At 31.7% G+C, this 18,114-nt stretch overlaps 2 protein-coding genes across 8 annotated transcripts in view; one reads left to right on the top strand and one right to left on the bottom strand.

Moving 5' to 3' along the window:
• The first annotated feature begins 4,316 nt into the window (after positions 1-4,316).
• On the top strand, positions 4,317-6,485 carry LOC122568820 (PBAN-type neuropeptides-like). 3 transcript variants are annotated; one of them, XM_043729018.1, is made up of 4 exons: positions 4,317-4,949; positions 5,318-5,554; positions 6,004-6,057; positions 6,151-6,485. In XM_043729018.1, the coding sequence occupies exons 1-4, from the start codon at positions 4,844-4,846 to the stop codon at positions 6,246-6,248; spliced, it is 495 nt and encodes a 164-aa protein (XP_043584953.1). In that variant the 5' UTR covers positions 4,317-4,843; the 3' UTR covers positions 6,249-6,485. The 3 variants fall into 3 exon arrangements, with proteins under 3 accessions (XP_043584953.1, XP_043584952.1, XP_043584951.1); XM_043729017.1 differs by having other exon boundaries at positions 6,004-6,485; XM_043729016.1 differs by lacking the exon at positions 4,317-4,949 and having other exon boundaries at positions 5,020-5,554; positions 6,004-6,485.
• Positions 6,486-6,979: 494 nt separating this feature from the next.
• The window catches only part of LOC122568577 (la-related protein 1), a 30,453-nt gene continuing 19,318 nt past the window's right edge, over positions 6,980-18,114 (bottom strand). For 3 of the 5 annotated variants that reach the window (XM_043728465.1, XM_043728466.1, XM_043728467.1), the window contains exon 17: positions 7,693-18,048. In XM_043728465.1, the coding sequence (XP_043584400.1) occupies positions 17,545-18,048 (504 nt within the window). In that variant the 3' untranslated portion in view covers positions 7,693-17,544. Of the gene's footprint in view, positions 7,265-7,692; positions 18,049-18,114 lie in introns of those variants that run through there. The other 2 variants (XR_006317129.1, XR_006317128.1) reach the window with 2 other exon arrangements.

Genomic DNA, 18,114 nt, shown 5'->3' with positions numbered 1-18,114 from the left:
GGCTAATTATCCCCATTCTGTGAGCGCTGATACGAATATGTGAATGATATCATCCGTATACCAATCATAGCATGCAATGGATTATGTTATTCTGTTACGCTGTTAGAGATCTTTTGTGTCCTTGTCTAGTAACGCATGCACATTCATATCATAAATATGTAAGTGTAACACTGATCAACAAGCGGCAGCAGTGTGCATACCTAATCAAACAAGGATAGAAGGAGCTTCTATGCAGCATTCTCTTTCTATCCCTATATTGTATTCATTTACACGGTAACATACGACTTGTGTGCTTCTATCTTCATATCTCTATGATAATATAGCACCACTCGACGTTCATTCCAATAAATAATCATCGGTCAGTCTGTCAGTATTGAGCTTCGAGTTTATTGTCGTTCTGTAACATCTACATACTAGGTCATCGCAGAGCGCAATGAAATGAAAATATCCTAGAAACTCAATGTGTAAATAAAAAACAACAAAATGAAAAAAGCAAAAGGCAGAAGTAGATACTTTTTTGGAGAACAAAGAGGCACATGCTTTCCCGGTAAAAGGTGTTAAACACGAGGAGGTGAATCGGTACCGCTTTGTAAACTCTTCGGTTGATGAAGCGCAGAACACCTCCGTGGCCCGAATCGACGATATAAACACTCCGCAGTACCTAAGGAACTCGGTTATTCTCGGTAGCAGCAAAGAGATCGTTGCTTCCTTGTCAAAACCTTACCATGAAGCTCCTGCTGTGCTACTGAGACCATGTACGATTCGTATAGTAGGAAAGGGACTTTGTATACATATGCACGGATCCGTATGTATTATTATTAGATTACGGATATTTACAACTAAAAGAGTGTTACCTATGTAGGAATTTAATTCATTTACTAAATGTTATAACTGGTACTATAGTTTTAGTTATTTTGTATATTTTTGCATATTATACAAAAATGTAATACATACATATGCACATATGTATATGTATAGTGAGGAAATGAATGATTCAGGGAAAAAGCACACGAGATGGAGAAATTATAGGAGAAATGGGGAAAGAGGAAGGTCTCCAATTCTTGCATCAGTCAGAAATAAAAAGAGATTAAGATCAACCGGGAACATTACTTTGTTCTTTCAATACTATTTTTGCTATTTTGTCGGATAAAGATTGATGTATATACAACCGCTCTATCAATTCGTTTGGATATTTACAATAGGTTTCTCATAAAAAGATTTTATCTATAAATGAAATAATGAGACAATCATTAAAAGAATTAACTAGATGCAACCGAAATTTATTATATGAAAGATTGGAATTTTAATAATTTTATATATGTATAACACTTCCGTTATCGATTCCTCTCAAGCTAATTCCATTGATACTCGACCGAATACGAAAACCTAACCTTGTCCCCACTTCCATTATCTTCGCCCCTCTACTTGCATTTCCCCTTCTACTTCTTACTACCACTGTTTGGTGATTTGACAAATGAAGATGTAACGAAAAGAACTAAGAAGAAAAGAAAAAGCCTTTCTTACGTGGGAATATTTTCGAAACAGCATCGCGACGAAACAATCACGCGTGGGTATATGTTTGTATAAGTGTATGTCAACGTGAACACGCGCATCAAATGTGTATACGAGGCCAAAGGAAAAAAGTATGAAGCGGACGTTTGTTTGCTTTGACAAGTATCGAAGGTCCACGTACATATATACTTACTCGCGAGAATGTCCAAGTACGGTCGACCACTTAGGCGTCTTGTGAAAAACTGCCCTTAGCATGTGTCGCGCAAACCTTCTCTACCTAATTGCTCCTTTTGAACGTTACTTTTCTTAATCATGGGGTAAAAGAATGAAAAGAAAATCGATGTTTTCAAGTTCTCGATATTTTTATTAAATACATAGTAAACTTTGGCAGTTCGATTAGGGAATATATTTTCTTAATTATTTTTTTGAGATGATATTTTTTCTTTTATCAACAAATGAGAAAATTAAGTATAACTTGATTCTTTGAAAACCATACTTTTGATGTTTATATATATAAATTATGCATAATTATAGAAAATTTAAAAGTATAAAAATGTATGTGTGGATCATATTCAAAGATGTAAAAATATCTAGAAGAGTACTGATCATAAACAAATTAAGGATATATAAATACATAAAAATCTGCAGTCTAATTATAACATTTAAAGTGTAAACCAAATTTCTATTTAGGTTCCATTTTTTTACTTGTATCCACAGAAATATAAATTTGTGTAAACGTTCGCGTCAGTCTAGTCATAACATTTTGGTTACATTATTTGAAAACTATTGTACCGTATATAATTTTGTCGTAACTTATGTGTCGATAAAGTAGGAAACGGATTGATTAAAGAATCGGAATTTAAGATCCGAGTAGATTCATTGAGTATTGGAATTTATCAGACAAACATTGGAGATATTACAAAAAGGAGCAAATGAGCTACGCTATGCTAGTACGGCTACAAATCTTGCTTCAAATTGTTTACCCTTCGAAACTACTGTGCGTCATATGTAAACAATGCTGTTCTTCTCTAAGATGGATTATGTCTTCTGTCCGAGTGTTCGGATTTAGTATCTTGCAAATACCCAACGGGAATGCTTGCTGTGATATACTAGAAGCTTAATGTTTCTTACATTATCCCGTAAATATATTTATGTGTAATACATTACACAAAATTAAAACATCTTTTCAACTTACACAAGTACCTTGTATTTTTAGACTCAAGTACCTCTTGATACCTTTCTGTAGAAAATAAAATAACACATTATTTCGTATATAAAAACATATATATAAAACGATAGTTCCGTTTAAAAAAATGGAGGCTATCTCCAAATTCGGTAAATGCCTGTACTTTCAGAATAATTACATTTCATTTTGCTTAATGAAATTTTTTCCTACTTCTTATATGTTTCAAAGTTACTAGTCTAATTACTTACGGTATCTTATATATTCATGTACAAACGTACTAGGACATTAAAGTCCCTAAATACCAGAATACTAAAATATTTAAATATAAAAATACTAGAACGCCAAAATACCAAAATATCAAGAAATTTTTAATTTCAAAATAACAAAATACAAGATACTTACTAAAATTTCAAAACTCTAAAATATTAAAACACTATAATACCACATAAATATACGAATACAGATTCTCTCTACAAAAAAGATTCGCATAAAAGCAGTCTTCTAGTCGCATTTATATAAACTATGCTTTTACCGTATATTAAACTGTGTGCTTCCAAGACGATCAACCGATAAATATGTCGATAGCCAGACGCACAGTCGAGCTTTTATACGAACGATGCCCGATCTCCTCTCCATGCTCCTCCGTCTCATTCGTCCCGAAATTGAATTGGTTAATTGACAGACTTAATCGAGAACAGATTGTCCGACTGATCGCCTGGGGTGCCAAGTTCGATCTGTTACAAGCGACAGGGAAAACGCCAAGGTACTATGCTGACGTTTCCGATCTGATAGGTGACATTTCGTCTTCCTTTTTTCTCTCCTTTCATCTCTTTCGATAAATGTTCTATATTTGCAAATCATTCGACGTGTATTTGTCTTCGTTTGAATTCTGTTAAATCACTAATTATATAGTAATCGTTTTCTGTTAGGATGGATTTAATTCATTCCAATTTTATTGAGATTTTATTGGAATTCAAGATTGATTGAACGTTCGCAGCTGAACAAAAGACATTAGCGAAATTCTACAGGTTATAGGTTACCAATGCTAATATAAAAATTCTTTTACACAGACATTACATCAGTAAAGCACAGGAGGAAGTTTAAATTAAGAGGATTTTACAGTATACTAGCCTAGATTATCCTATTGAATATGGATCTGTTAAAGGAAAAGTAAAAATATATAACCTAAAACTTGTCACTTGCCAATTTAATAGAATTATCAATTCAATCATTCTATAAGAGCTTGCAGCCATTTAGGTAATATTTAGGTAATACTTCTGTATCTTATGTGTGAACTATTAGCCTTCTGTATCGATTGTCTAATAATTCATAACTTCTAATAAGTAACTACATACAAATAGTGATAGATTCTTAAGGAAAGTTTCAAGAAATGTTTTTTTAATTTAGGTTTTTCTGATGGAGAAACCTATTGCTATGGATAACAAACAAATGAAATTCTAAATAATTTAATTTCAAATAAATGAGAATTCAACAACTTATTCTCTACATACACTCATTATCCACGTAAGATTCTTTCCACTGTCCACAATTGATCTATTAAAGTTACTATCCTATTTCCGAAGAACAGAGAGAAAAACAGAAGAAGGAAACGACAGAAAGAGAAAGAGGCATAGCTTCGGAGATTGAGTTAAACCTGTTACAAATCCCGGTAGAGTCAATGAATCTATCCGTACGAACATTTCCGCCTTGCGGTGACGACAAAGAATGAAAGTGAGGATAAGAAGAGAAAAAGAGATAAACAACGATGAGAAAGCGAAAGAAACGATATGGGGGTGGTTGCAAAGGTTTTCCCAGGACGTACCCACGATCCTCATTAAGTATGGAAGAGCGTAGATCTCGATTGAAATTGAGATGAATCGCTTCGTGGAATGTCAGGATTGGCCCCGGTTGGGGGTGGGTGTTTTTTCAGTTGAACTTTATTTCGAATGAAATCGATACTGTCAAGGAAAGGGAGAAGAAAAATAAAGTTTACTCCATGGAGGCGACAATTGGATGAAAAAGAAAAGAGAAAGGAAAAATAGAGTGGTGTAAGGTAGCTTGCACCCCTATAAAACCAGCGACTGAACACCGTATCGACATCATTCGTCGACAACGTTCCGCGATAACGTGCACTCAAACGAAGCGATGATCGGTTCCGTCGCGTTTCTGTCTTTCAACCGCCTTATGACCATCGCAGTTTGCGTACTGCTATGTGTGGTCTTTTTGGTGTCCTGCGCTTCCGGAGAATACGGTACGTCCTACCGATTGTGAATTATACAGGAAGTTTAACAACCCTCTGACGGTGTAATATAATGAAAAATTCAGGGTGATTTAGAAAACAATTATTTCTTTCTTGCAAAAGTTTTTGCATTTTGATTACCAGTTACAAGAGGTACATTCTTCCAACTTTTCAACCATTTCAATTTTTTATAATTGAAAAATTTTTTACAAGATGTGGAACTTGTGATAAAATGTTTGACTCAGTCTCTCTCGTGATGCATTTTGAAGAGATATTAAGGAAGCTAGGTCAAAGATCGAGAAATTACATATACATACGTGTTATTATTTTTCCATTTTCACATGTATCGTTATTTGTACGTGTTATACTCTTTCCAATAGAAGGTAGAGATTCCTCGAGTAGTACGAGCAATGACAGAGCACCGAGCAACGAGTTCGGCTCGTGCAGCGACGGCAAGTGCATCAAACGTACCTCGCAGGATATCACCAGCGGTATGTGGTTTGGCCCACGATTGGGACGACGACGCAGGGCGGACAGAAAACCGGAGGTCGATTCTGACATTGAAACTCTGGCCAACGCGCTCGATGGGTCACGTTGGGCCGTCATCACGATTCCAGGTATATATTTATTATGCTTGAAATACGTTTTTTTATAGTTTCATGAATTTCTTTTCGTATTTTTAGTGTATTGCATGATCGTTTTTTTCCAAAAAAAAAAAGATAAAAATAGTAGATTTCTATTTTATATAATTCACGGTAATATCATATTATTATAGAATAAAATTTTTTACTAATTTGATAATGGAATATATGACACTATTTTCTACAGATGTGATGCAACTCGAATACCTAACTTAAATATCTTTTCTCTGAATAGAATATTCATGCTTTTGCAAATCTATATTTCTTTAATTTTGTTTTTAAGATTTAAACAATAACAAACAGATTAACTGTATGATTTGAAAGAGTCGAAAGATGTGTATTTTTTTCTTTTAAAAAATGGCAAAGAACATCGATTTATATTTGATATTTCAATCATTGAATTTTTGAATAAAATTTGTTTTCAGGATCAGATAGGCGTCAAGCAACGCAGTTCACACCCCGTTTGGGAAGAGAATCAGGTGAGGAATATTTCTCATACGGGTTTCCAAAGGATCAGGAAGAATTGTACGCGGAGGAACAAATTTTCCCACCTTTGTTTGCACCACGTTTAGGACGTAAAGTACCTTGGACACCTACTCCGAGGCTTGGACGTCAGTTACACAATATCATTAATAAACCTAGACAGAACTTCGATGATGCACGCTTTTAAGACTGGTTCGACCTGCTGGATGATTAATAGCTAATGATATAGTGTAATTAAGACCATATTTAAGAAAATAAAGTACTTGTATTTATTTGTATTATAATCGAGGAATGCTCGATATTTTTCCTGTTTCATTAGTTTTTATTTTTATTCTTTCTCTTTTCTTTGTGAAATGAAGGTCGGTTTTCCATGTAATTGAGTAGAAGTTAGGTTAAGCTTGAGGTAATGGGCTAGTATACGTATTCACTTATGTTATAATAAAGGGATGTTTAGCATTGTTCTACCTTAATTCAGTAAATTTTTTTCGTTCCCGTCGGAGAAAGAACCTGACAATGTCAGGAATCAAAGGAACAAAGATATTTATTTTATTTTTAAATCTAATTGTCGGCACAAAAATAAATCATCAGAAGTTTACTCCAAAAAAATAATCTTTCAAATATCGCAAATATACTATAATTAGGATCAAAAGAAACAAGATGTGCCGTAGCTATAAAATTTTTATTTTCATTTCGACTTTTAAATCATCAATATCCCACCTCAAAAGATAGATACATATTTTTTAAAACTTGGTATAATTATTATTACTACGAAATAATTTTAAAGATAAGAAAATTTGTAAATATGATTATAATAATTCTTAAATTCCAATTATTTTACTATTTGCAAATATAACAATTTCTGCATTATGATAAAAGATAAACAAAAAATGAAAGACAACATATTTTCAAATTTTAAAATATCATGTAATTAAAAGAATAGAGTCGCTAAAACCGTGGTTGTTATTCCTGTCCGGTCTGATAGTAAATGGTTACTTGAGCAAGGAGAGGCAGAAGGTTAACTTGTATCTGCTGGATGTGTTTCCAAGCTTTATGGTTACGACCGCAGTCTACGCCGCCACATGGCCCACGGTAGTTCCGGTCGAGGAATTACACGCGTAGTTACGCTCCTCCCTTTGCCTCCTTCCTCTTTTTTTCACCACAGCCAGAAATTTAACCCTATCTCGTTGCACTCATGGTTCCTCTCTGTGAAAAAATTGAAACGATCCTATTTTGGCTATCTCCTTTCTTCCTGCTTTAATTTAAGAAATAGTTCAATGGAAAAACTTTCTCTGTTCGTTGATAGATATTAATGCTTCGAATAATTTTTAGGTTATTTCAACCTGAGAAAAATAGCAAAATCGAAAATTCATTCTTGTAATTTTATAAAAACCAGGATACGAATTTTATGTCATCCTTTAAAACTTCTTAACTTTATTGAAAATACTTTCTTAGTATTTTAAGGAAAGTTATTATTGTAAAATAAAATTTCCACTTTACCGAAAAAACAAAGTATTCAAAATAATAAATTTATTACCTGTGAAATTTATTTTAACCTAAAAAGATTCTAAACTATATGAGATATGCATTAATGACATCATGGGATGAAGAAAAAAATACAATATTGTTTGCAATTCGGTTTTTGTCCTTTTTATTATTATTATTATTATTATTTACCGCACTCATAAACGTTACAATCTTTCTACGCATACAAGATTCTCAAATCGTTCACACGACAGCTCGTTCCATCACGTATAACACCCTTACTTAAATATCTCTAGGCGTATTACAACTACAATATGTAAATTATATATTTGTATATATATAATATATGTCTATATTTTTTTTTCATTTTACTTTCTCTATCTTTCTCTCATTCGTATACACGCATACAATCTTCTATCATACACATATTACGTGAACGCACACATGTTCGTCTCGTTTTTTCTATTTTTTATAATAATAATAATATTCGTATGCTACGAATGTATATCGTATTTACATGATCAACAGTTTTCGTTTTGATGGGATCTCAAATTGGTAATGTTATGCAAAATCATCGTCATAGCTCGGATTGTAACGTAATATACGCCATATGTATGCATCAGTACGATTAATAAATCTGAAAAAATAAATCGGTTATTTTCGCGAGGCCGCCAAACGGAGAGCACAATCGATAATTTATGATTCTATTTTATAAGTTTTCCCTTTTTTAATTTCTCATATTTTTGCACGTTCTCCAGCTTAACTCATCGTTACGAGTAAATACCATCGATCTTATTCCAATTAAATATTCTGTTTTTTTTTCTTTTAATAATTCATTTTCCCCCTTTTATTTAGAGTATAATAGTAGGCTACACCATAGTTATAGTCTTCGAAGGAATCTATCAGTTCGTTTCTATGCGTGTTTCTTACAAAATTCGAATAAAATTCTTGATCAATGTATTCTTTTAATCTAGGGTATTGTTTTCCTCTATTGCTTTCAGTCGATTCTAATTATTGTTACTTTATATATATTTTTCGTGTCATCTCATCATGTATGGTAGTGTAAAAATTGTTTATTGGTTAAAAACGTTTTAATTAGTTTTTTCCTTTCATTTTAAAGAGATAATCGTTGATCGGAAGCTTATGGCGTAATAATAATCGATTGATAATTAAAATTAGTAACACGAGGATTAAAATGCTGACATACTCTTTTTCCCAATTCATTACACTCATATTTATTCTGTTTCTTTAATATCTGTTTAGATATTCTGAATGTATGATTCTTAAGTCACTTTGCTTCGTACTTTAATTTCCATTAATTCTTTACGAAATGATCTATAGGTTATTGCATAGCAAATTCTCTAGGAAACAGTTTATCGATTATCGCACGATCAACATTCTAGTGAATGATTTATCGATTATAAATAATTAACCCCCTAGGGAATGATTTACAGTTTATTGAATAATCAATCCTCTCTCGAATGATTTATCGATCATCGCACAATTAATGATTTGTCAATCGTCAGTATTCTCCTTCTTATCGTTTTCATATCGTTCCAAAGAAATATCATAAGAAAAATTGCAAGAGTTGTTGAGCTGAAATGATCGCCGAATTAATTACAATATACAAAATTAGAATCGATCAAAATCACAAATTGGATTTTGGATATAAATTAGATTTAAAGAAAAGTATTCCGTTCGAAAAAATTTTCAAGTGGTTTTATCCACTTGGAAAGATGAAACAACAGAAAGAAGATTTAATCGAGAAAAATCAATCTTTCGCTAGTTTAAAATTCAGAACGGAATTTTTTCTCGAGACGCTTCATGAAACTTCGTTCGATCGTTCCAAAAACCAGTTACAATAACTGTAAACGTCGTCAATATACCAAAAATTAATTTTCGCGATCGATTCTAGAGAAAAATCCGAAGAAAAGAAATTTTAGTTTTCTAATCCTAAATATATTATTATAAGTAAATATAATATACTAACACAATCTTTTTTTTATTTTAATAACTTTTTCTTCAATCCATTACAGCTAAACAAACGAAACGGACGTACTTAAAAGAAAAGATGAGTATAAATATACTATACATACATACATAAATACAAGAATTAATTAAGAGATCAAGATACAAGAAGAAAAGGAAAAAAAGTGAAACAAAGCAAGGATTAATTTTCTCATAAAAAAGATACGTTTCAGAAAGCAGTTTTCCTTCTTTTCAACCCTCGCTTTTCCTTATCTTTTCTAAATTATGTATCCTGTGTATAACTGTGTAATTTACATATATATATATATATAGAATATATATATACGCATATAAGTAACAATACAAGAATTTGCAATGTAGTGCATTTTCTTCAGCCGTTTACAACAGGACATCCGTTTACAGACGTAGCTCCAATTACTTCTGGTAAAAATTATTTACAATATTCTACAAGATCGTCGTTCATTCAAAGGAAGATAGCTTTCTTCCAGATACTCATTGAAAGATTTATATATTTTTCAACTAGTTGTACTGACCTATTTTCGTTAACAGTAGAATTCAATCAGTTTCGTTGTATTCAACTTCTTAGAAATTAATCACAGATAAAGTTTCAATTAAATCTTCTGATAATGATCTGGACCTAAATTTTTGTATTTATAACAGAAAATAGTCGATGTGGTTTTTTACTAGTAGAATCGATATAGTTGATTATACTTTCAGAAACAAACAAAATTTAAGTAATGAAGAGTTCATAAAATAGGCTCTGAAAAATTAAATAAAATCATTCTTTATTATGTATATATACTATTAGCTGGTAAAAGTGAAGTGTTAATAGAAAAGTATTCTTCATGTGTTATAGCCACTGGAACGTGATCACTTCAAAGATAGAGAAAGATAAATTCCCAAGTTTCACAAGAATGTCATAACAAATTACGTCGAGCCATCGTGCAAGTGCATGCATATAATCTCTTCTTTACTTCAAATATTAAAACAACAAAACAATAATAAAAAAGGTGTCCAAGGTACAAGATTAATTGAAAAACCAATTACGACAAAGGAGAATGAAGCTGAAAAAGAACGACGATCGAATCCTAGCGACAGCTATTGTTACTCCTAATCTAAATTTGATTAAGCCTACAGTCATATCTTTTTTTTTTATTATAGCGATACGCCCTTTTTTAGTTTAAATTGAATCACTCGCTTAAAAACTAGTTTTAGTTTAATCCTACATATCCGTAATCCGTTGTATACGAAATGGCAAAATAGACTACGAACACGTTCTATGTACATAAAATATTCACTATTTAATTATGAAGTTCCCTTCGTTCGTCTACAGCTTAGTTCCTGGCACCATATTTTTCTTTCTAGTATTCGTTTTCGCGTTTATTCTCTTTGTCTCTGTTGCTTTGTGCTAATCGATCTTCGTCCGTTCGAAATTGCTGTATGTAATATCTTTTACTTTACTTTTGTTTCCTTTCGTTTTCATCGTACTCGTTTTTCTTATTGTTAGTACCTTTATAAGTTGATCGTTTTATCGATTTTATTTTACATGTTTCATTATGACCTATTAATAAATTACTTTTTAAAAAATTGTCAATTTTATTAATACAAGTATTTTGAATTTTGTAATCTTATATAGGGACAATGGAAATGTTTATAAAATGGCAAGGACCTGCGAGCGAAACACCTTAAGATAAACTATTGAGCTGTCGAATATTTAATTTCGCGAAAAAAGTATCGCTTCATTTACTGCAACGAAAACATAGATTAGACAAAGGAGTATGGAATTACTTGAAGATAAATTCAGAAACTTCCAACGCGTGTCTTAATTTGTATATGTTTTAAGTACGAATTACAGAAAATCAAGTCAAAATGTGTATATTAAGTGAGTTACAAAATATTGACTCACGAAACATTTTGAAAAAGAAAAAAAGAGCAGAAATACAAATCAAGTGACATAGAATCATAGAAGATGGCTGATTAAAAATTGAATTTCTATTTTCATTGTACATAATTCTTAAATTGTTTCTAATATAAAAGTAGCTTGATATCCGTGATGTACCTTATATGATAGTGACACGTGATTTAAAATAAATAACAAAACATTTTTCGTAATTATTCGAAATTGTAAAAAAAGACTGGATGATCGTTACTGCAAACGTACGTGTAAATATTATAAAAAATTCTAAGTTGACACGTGATGTACAATTTAAGGGGTTGTTAGGTTTCAACCGATTTATTTCTCAGAATGCTTTTCAAGAAAATTATTAAAAATAGTTAGACTATGTAAAAATAATGGTTATCTCTTAAATGCAACGTAAACAATATTTATACGATTGACCTAAAACTACGTAGGGACATATATAATTTTTGTATTTTTTAATAAATACAAAAAAAAACATACAATTATCTGTAACACATTTCCTCAAAACACTACTAAAAAATACCTAAATTTTTACTTGTCAAATCATGCAACACTGTTACAAAGAATAATACAACATCTTGGACTTGAACACGTGTCAAATGCTCATTGCAAGCACAAAAGTCATTCGAACGGACGTAGGAACTCTAGAATGATCACCTAAAGACAAGTATCGTCCTTTTTTTGTAATCAGTATGAGGTCAAGTTTTTCAAGAATCGGCACGCAATTAATCATAACTTGTACAATTCTATAAAAATATACTAACTATAATTCAGTTAAAGCGCCAACAAATATTTGATTAAATATACCGCCAATTAAATAGCTGATCTGAAGCTCACTGACTTGATGAGAAAATCATAAATAATTGAAGAACAAATTGTAACATAGCAGTTGGTAAGGTTCAGCTTTCAGTTGAAATTCAGATCTGGCAAAGATACAAAAGGAAGACGATGAGAGGAAGAAACAGAAAGAACATAGAGAACATATGGAGCATTAACCCTATTTCACACTTTACATTAGTTTAATATTATTGTTTGAAAGATTGTACCAACAGTCTTGATAAAAATAACCTGCTCCGTATAAATGTTTTTCAGCGTAGATGAAAAATCACGCCTATAATTTATAACGTTTCAAATAATTCACAGGTGAATTTATAAACGGTCCTTGAATCTAAAATGGACTTTTAAAAAATATACGCCTGTTATATTTACTTAAATGAGCTTTTTCAATAGGTACAATTTTCAGATTTTAAACAATTGAAACAACTTGCATGGAACGTTTGACTTATCGCACAAAGCAACACCTCATAAATAATATTATCACGAAATCACTGATGAAACTTATGAACACATGTAAAAATCACCAATTTTCAGAAATAGTTAGGAAATCTATTGTCTCTCCGAGAACAAAGTCAAAGAAGCAAATATTATGCTTTCTTTTTTTTTTAAATAATTACTTTACGAAGAGTAATCGTTGATTCGTTCTACTATAAAACATCTTATACACTTTGCATGTAAATGATCTCTCCCTACTTTTCTTAAGCTTCCGATAATTTGAGAAAATTTCACATGATGAATCAAAAATTGAATTAATTCCTTAGTTCATGCATTCAAACTCGACAGATGAAATTTCCTCGGTGGCTTCCGGCTAAAGTAAACTCGGATGAAGTTCGATGTAACCCATTAAACTTCAGGCACAATCAGATTTCTTTTAAGGCCACTGAAAAAAAGAAAGAAATTTCGTAGGATATTCCACCACTTTGGACAGCCCGATATCGTGTCTCTAATTAAATTGTTACTAACTACTTGGACATTTCGAGTTCTTTTTTATGCGCTTATATAACAATTTGTCTGGTTATTAGTAAACATTGTTTGTCACACGAACAACATATACAGTCGTGTGTCGTTAACTGGTCATGAGTTGGATTTTATTTGGCCAGTTATCGAGGGAGGTATATTTCTAGGAAAACCCGAGTATCTCTCTTTTCCACTAAATGTTAGTATAGATAGTATTTATTCAGTCAGAGTTGATCTGTGAATGGTAGGGATTTGGTATTGATATATTCGTGGATGTGGCAATAACGAATTTTCAATTTTGATCAATAACGAAGATTCGCGTATCCTATATCCTAAATCTTTATGATTGTGTGAGCTTTTATGAACTTTTCAATGTACTTTTGTTTGAGAAATCGACGTAAGTCAATTTTTATCTTTAGGAGTAGAGAAGAAACATATTTATATACGTATCAACTCTGGTTATCCCAATTTTAAGCGGACGCTATTGTATTCTGTTTGAAACCCTAACTGAACTTCTCGAATGTACAATGTTCCTTAGATCAGTATAACATTTTTATCTTTGCTCCATCCCCACTACGTTTTCCTGATACGAAACTCTGTCTTGTTCACTCTACACCAAGAAAACGTTACATTAATCCAGGAAACACTGCACAAAAGTAAAGCCGTATAAAGCCAGTATGTATAAGAAATAAAAGACAAAGAGAAAAAAAAGGAAAATGCGAAACATAAAAAATATAAAACACTTGACAACTGTTCAGAAATGAGCCTTGTTATCTTTTGTGGAATTTCCATAAATATATAGGAACGTTAGAAAGAAGAAATCTTCTTGAAATAGTCTTTAAGGATAAAAAAATGCTCTAGTTTGAAAATTAGTACATACTGACATTTGTTTCATGACAGATGAATTTATGAAGGATAGGCGCTGTGAACGAAGATAATTCGATTTCATATGCGAGACACGAGTAATACAGGAATGTTCAACAGGAAATGTTACACTTTTGTTACAAAAGATTCAAGCAATCGTTCTGTAATGCAGTTTCTCTTCAGTTATCACAATTTTACAAGTATGAGATTGTACGATACAAGTGCGATATGTAAAATAAAAAGAAAGAAAAAGATCTCCTCCTTTGTAACTACGACCATTATTTTTGTAAAAACATATTCGCGATGCATTGACTGATGTCAGTTTGTGACTAGTATATTAAAAGATGAGAACAGATTTGCAGTGTCTCCAGGCACTTGTATGCAAGTTTAATTAATGTCGACTTCTCAACTCTTTCGCTAGTAAACGACAATACATAAAGCGCGTCGACGGAAAATTGAAACGGTGTGTATGAGAATGAACCAGCCATTCGTATTGTGTGTACATACAAGTTTTCAATTGTAAATTAAATTTTCAATTTGCGTTTGTTCTCCTGAATAACATTGATCTGAATCCATTGATGTTTTGTTATAATAACGTTGTAATTTGCTTCACTAGAACGCTAAATCTGAAGAATAATTTTATTTAATCTCAAAACTTCATCTAGTCCAACTAATGTGTTTCTACATCATCACTGAACTATAATTTCTACATATCCTAATTTTCTAGCGCGTAATATTGTATATAGTATACAAGTTGGCGTTAAATGTATATATAAAATGTTTCAAAACAATATAGTGAATTAAAGGTTATTCAGTATGTAAAAATAAATCAATGAGACTTATTGAATAGAAGAAGTAAAATCTGTTCGCTTATGCTTTCCTTTTTTAAAAAATCGAGTTCGAAAATTCAATGCGTACACATGCACTCAGCTAACCCCAAATTAAACCCCATATAACTGACGACCGTTGTTTCAAATTTGTTTTTCTTGTAGACAAGACTTCAAAGACAATAATTTCATTCTATACATTTTATTTATTTCAGCATGTAAACTTCTGCCTGATTGTATAATCCTTATTCAATTAAAAATTAGTTAAGTGCATGTGCACTTGACAGACTTTTCAACTTTATTTTTTTAAAAATAGGGCTTCTTGCAAAGTATCTATTATTCTAATACATTTTTGTAATTTGACAAAACAATGTGTACGTTATTTTATTTACGTTTTTCAATAATGTTGCGTTTATACGAATCTTTTATACATTATTTGACTGTTTAGTCCGTAATAGGTTAATCAGGTTAACAAGAAAGAAAACTCCTTCATGTGTCTGAGACAACCGATCAAATGAAAATCTTCGTAGAATTAAAGAACCAATTAATGACTGTATCAATTCTGCGTTATATGGATGAGTAATTCTACATCAGAGTAATCATACATTTCTACAAATAGATGGTTATTGGTCAGTAACTATAAAAGATTGATTGTTCATTAGGAATGCAAAGGGGCTCAAAACAGTTAAATGACAATAGAATCATAGTTTCATTCCTATAAATAGCAAAAAGACAACATATACAATATAACAAACACCTGAGAATGAACCTTCGAATTATTATGTTATTTTCAATTTCTAATTTTATATAAATATATTAGAGGTATTAGAAATTGAACTTTAGAACAAGTATAACTGAAATTTATTTAAAAACAAAATTTAATTTGGAATTTTATATTATTAGCCCAAAAATTATAAGAAGAGTAGCAATAGAACTGAATCTTAATTACTGATAATGAAAGATAAAATAATTTCTATTTAGAATCAATATTATTAATGATATTAATGTTTATCATCATTGTCTATGATACTACTGTTGCCACTACACTTTCTCTTTTTTGTAGTATTAAACTTTCCACATAACATTATCAAATATTAACAGATTTAAATGCATATTTGTAAAGAAACGACTATAAGCTTCTATATATAAAATATTTAATTGTGCAGCGGCTGCGAATTGTTCCATGTGTCAATGTCATTTACTATGATTTTACACAACCTCATTTTTCTCTTTACTGTTTGATTCAATAGTTGGTTCAATTCATTAGGTATTAAAATTGTTTAAGAGTTTAATCGGTGTTACTAGATAGCTAATAACGTATTACGATTTGCTAAAAAAAAAATTTATCTAAATGAAGCCAAATCTGTGGAAGTTTTCCATTCGTAATTAATTTAGTCTCTTGCGCAAATTACACAACATTCACGGTAAGATAATTTTCTATCTAAAATGATAAATAATAGAATACAGATGTATGTGATGTTTTACAAAATTTAAAAAAACAGAAATATACATAGACCATAAAAATTGTATACGTTTTGCAACCAATTTATAATATCTTCCAATTGCTATCGACGCGATTCAAATTTGAATAAATCTTGATGATGAAACGATGTACACTTCATTATCTTTTCAAAGAGATGACTTTCATGTAACGATATTAAAAATAACTTATAATGAGATAAGGCATATTCGCCAATTGTATATATTAATTTAGAATCTAGTTGATTTCTTCATATCAATAAAGTATGAAGAAACATGTCTAAATTTGAGAATTGTTAAAAAATTTATACTGGTGACTACTGAAATATTTATACTGTGCGATCATCCATTAAACTGGAGTTTCAATTTTCTGTTTTTTTTTGTATCATACAGTTCGATCTTTCAATCATTTCCTTCCATGGATGCGAAAGCAATAATCGTTCGATGATAAAACAAAGGAAAATATTTTCTCAATTGTAACTTTTGCGAAGAACGATAATAATGCCGTAATAAATCTATACATTGTACACGTATGAGACTTGTAACCCAATTTCTACAAATGAAAAAATTCGTTCGAATAAATGTATTAAACGAACACGAATTTATCGGCAATACGAAATGTATGTACACGTTATCGTGCCTGGATTCTTCATGTATTCGTTCATTCCGTGGGCGGTTCTTCTTTTTTTTCCTGCTAGGATTTTTAGCGAAAGTATCCTAGCGGATGAACCGAACAGGGTTTTGTTTAATATAAGCAAAAATAGCCGAATATATATATTCGTAAATACAACCTTAATGAACTACCTTAAAAATAGCTTGCTGATTTTCTCTCACGAACGAAGATGTCTTTCACCTTCACTTACAGTGTGTTTCATTATTCTTCTCTAACGATCCCCAACGTCAGAGAAATACACTTTCATAAATTCATCGTTTTGTACACAAAGAGTCTTGTGTTCATTTTTTTAAAATGATTCTAACACACTGTATAACTTCTCTATTACTTTTTCAAACGAGATTTTCCTTTTTCTTAGAATAAATATTATCCCTATCCCAGGAGCGATGCACTTATCCAATTTAGCAAATCGAGCAAGTGCTTATGCACTTACCCATCAATTTTCAAGCTGATCTCATTTTTGAGAAATAGACGTGCTATCCGTCTTGATTGTGGCCGACTTCGTCTGTTCGGCCTTAGAGATCGCCAGTAAACGATCCCTTATGACATTTTGAGGCTTGCCACTCACTTCTTGAGCCTTTGTACACGAGCTGAAATTTTGCTTGCTTCGTGATTGCTGTTGTTGTTTACTTAAATCTCGTTGAATATTCGAGGAAGAGGAACCAGCGTCGTTCCGTCTTCTAGGATGACCTAATCGTCCAGATCCAAACGAACCGGCTCTGTTACGAAACTGCGAAAGATTCACTGAGTCCACACGAGACTTTTGCGCGACGGAATTGTTTTCAGAACTTGAAGTTGGCAACGTTACGGTACTGGAACCACCAGATAGTCGACGAACTCTATTGGTAGGTGAAGCATCACCGTCACCGGCACTTTCGGACACACTTCTGTTTCGTCTCTTCGCGGCCTGAGATCGTGAGTTCGCAGCAAATGCTTGCAGCATTTCATTTATTTGAGGCTGTAACATTATTGAGAATATTAACATAATTAGGAATGTTATTTGATGAAATGTGTTATCTTTTAT

The sequence above is a fragment of the Bombus pyrosoma genome, linkage group LG6 (genome assembly GCF_014825855.1).
Source record: "Bombus pyrosoma isolate SC7728 linkage group LG6, ASM1482585v1, whole genome shotgun sequence".
Lineage (NCBI taxonomy): Eukaryota > Metazoa > Arthropoda > Insecta > Hymenoptera > Apidae > Bombus > Bombus pyrosoma.
This window is presented reverse-complemented; position numbering and strand designations above follow the sequence as displayed.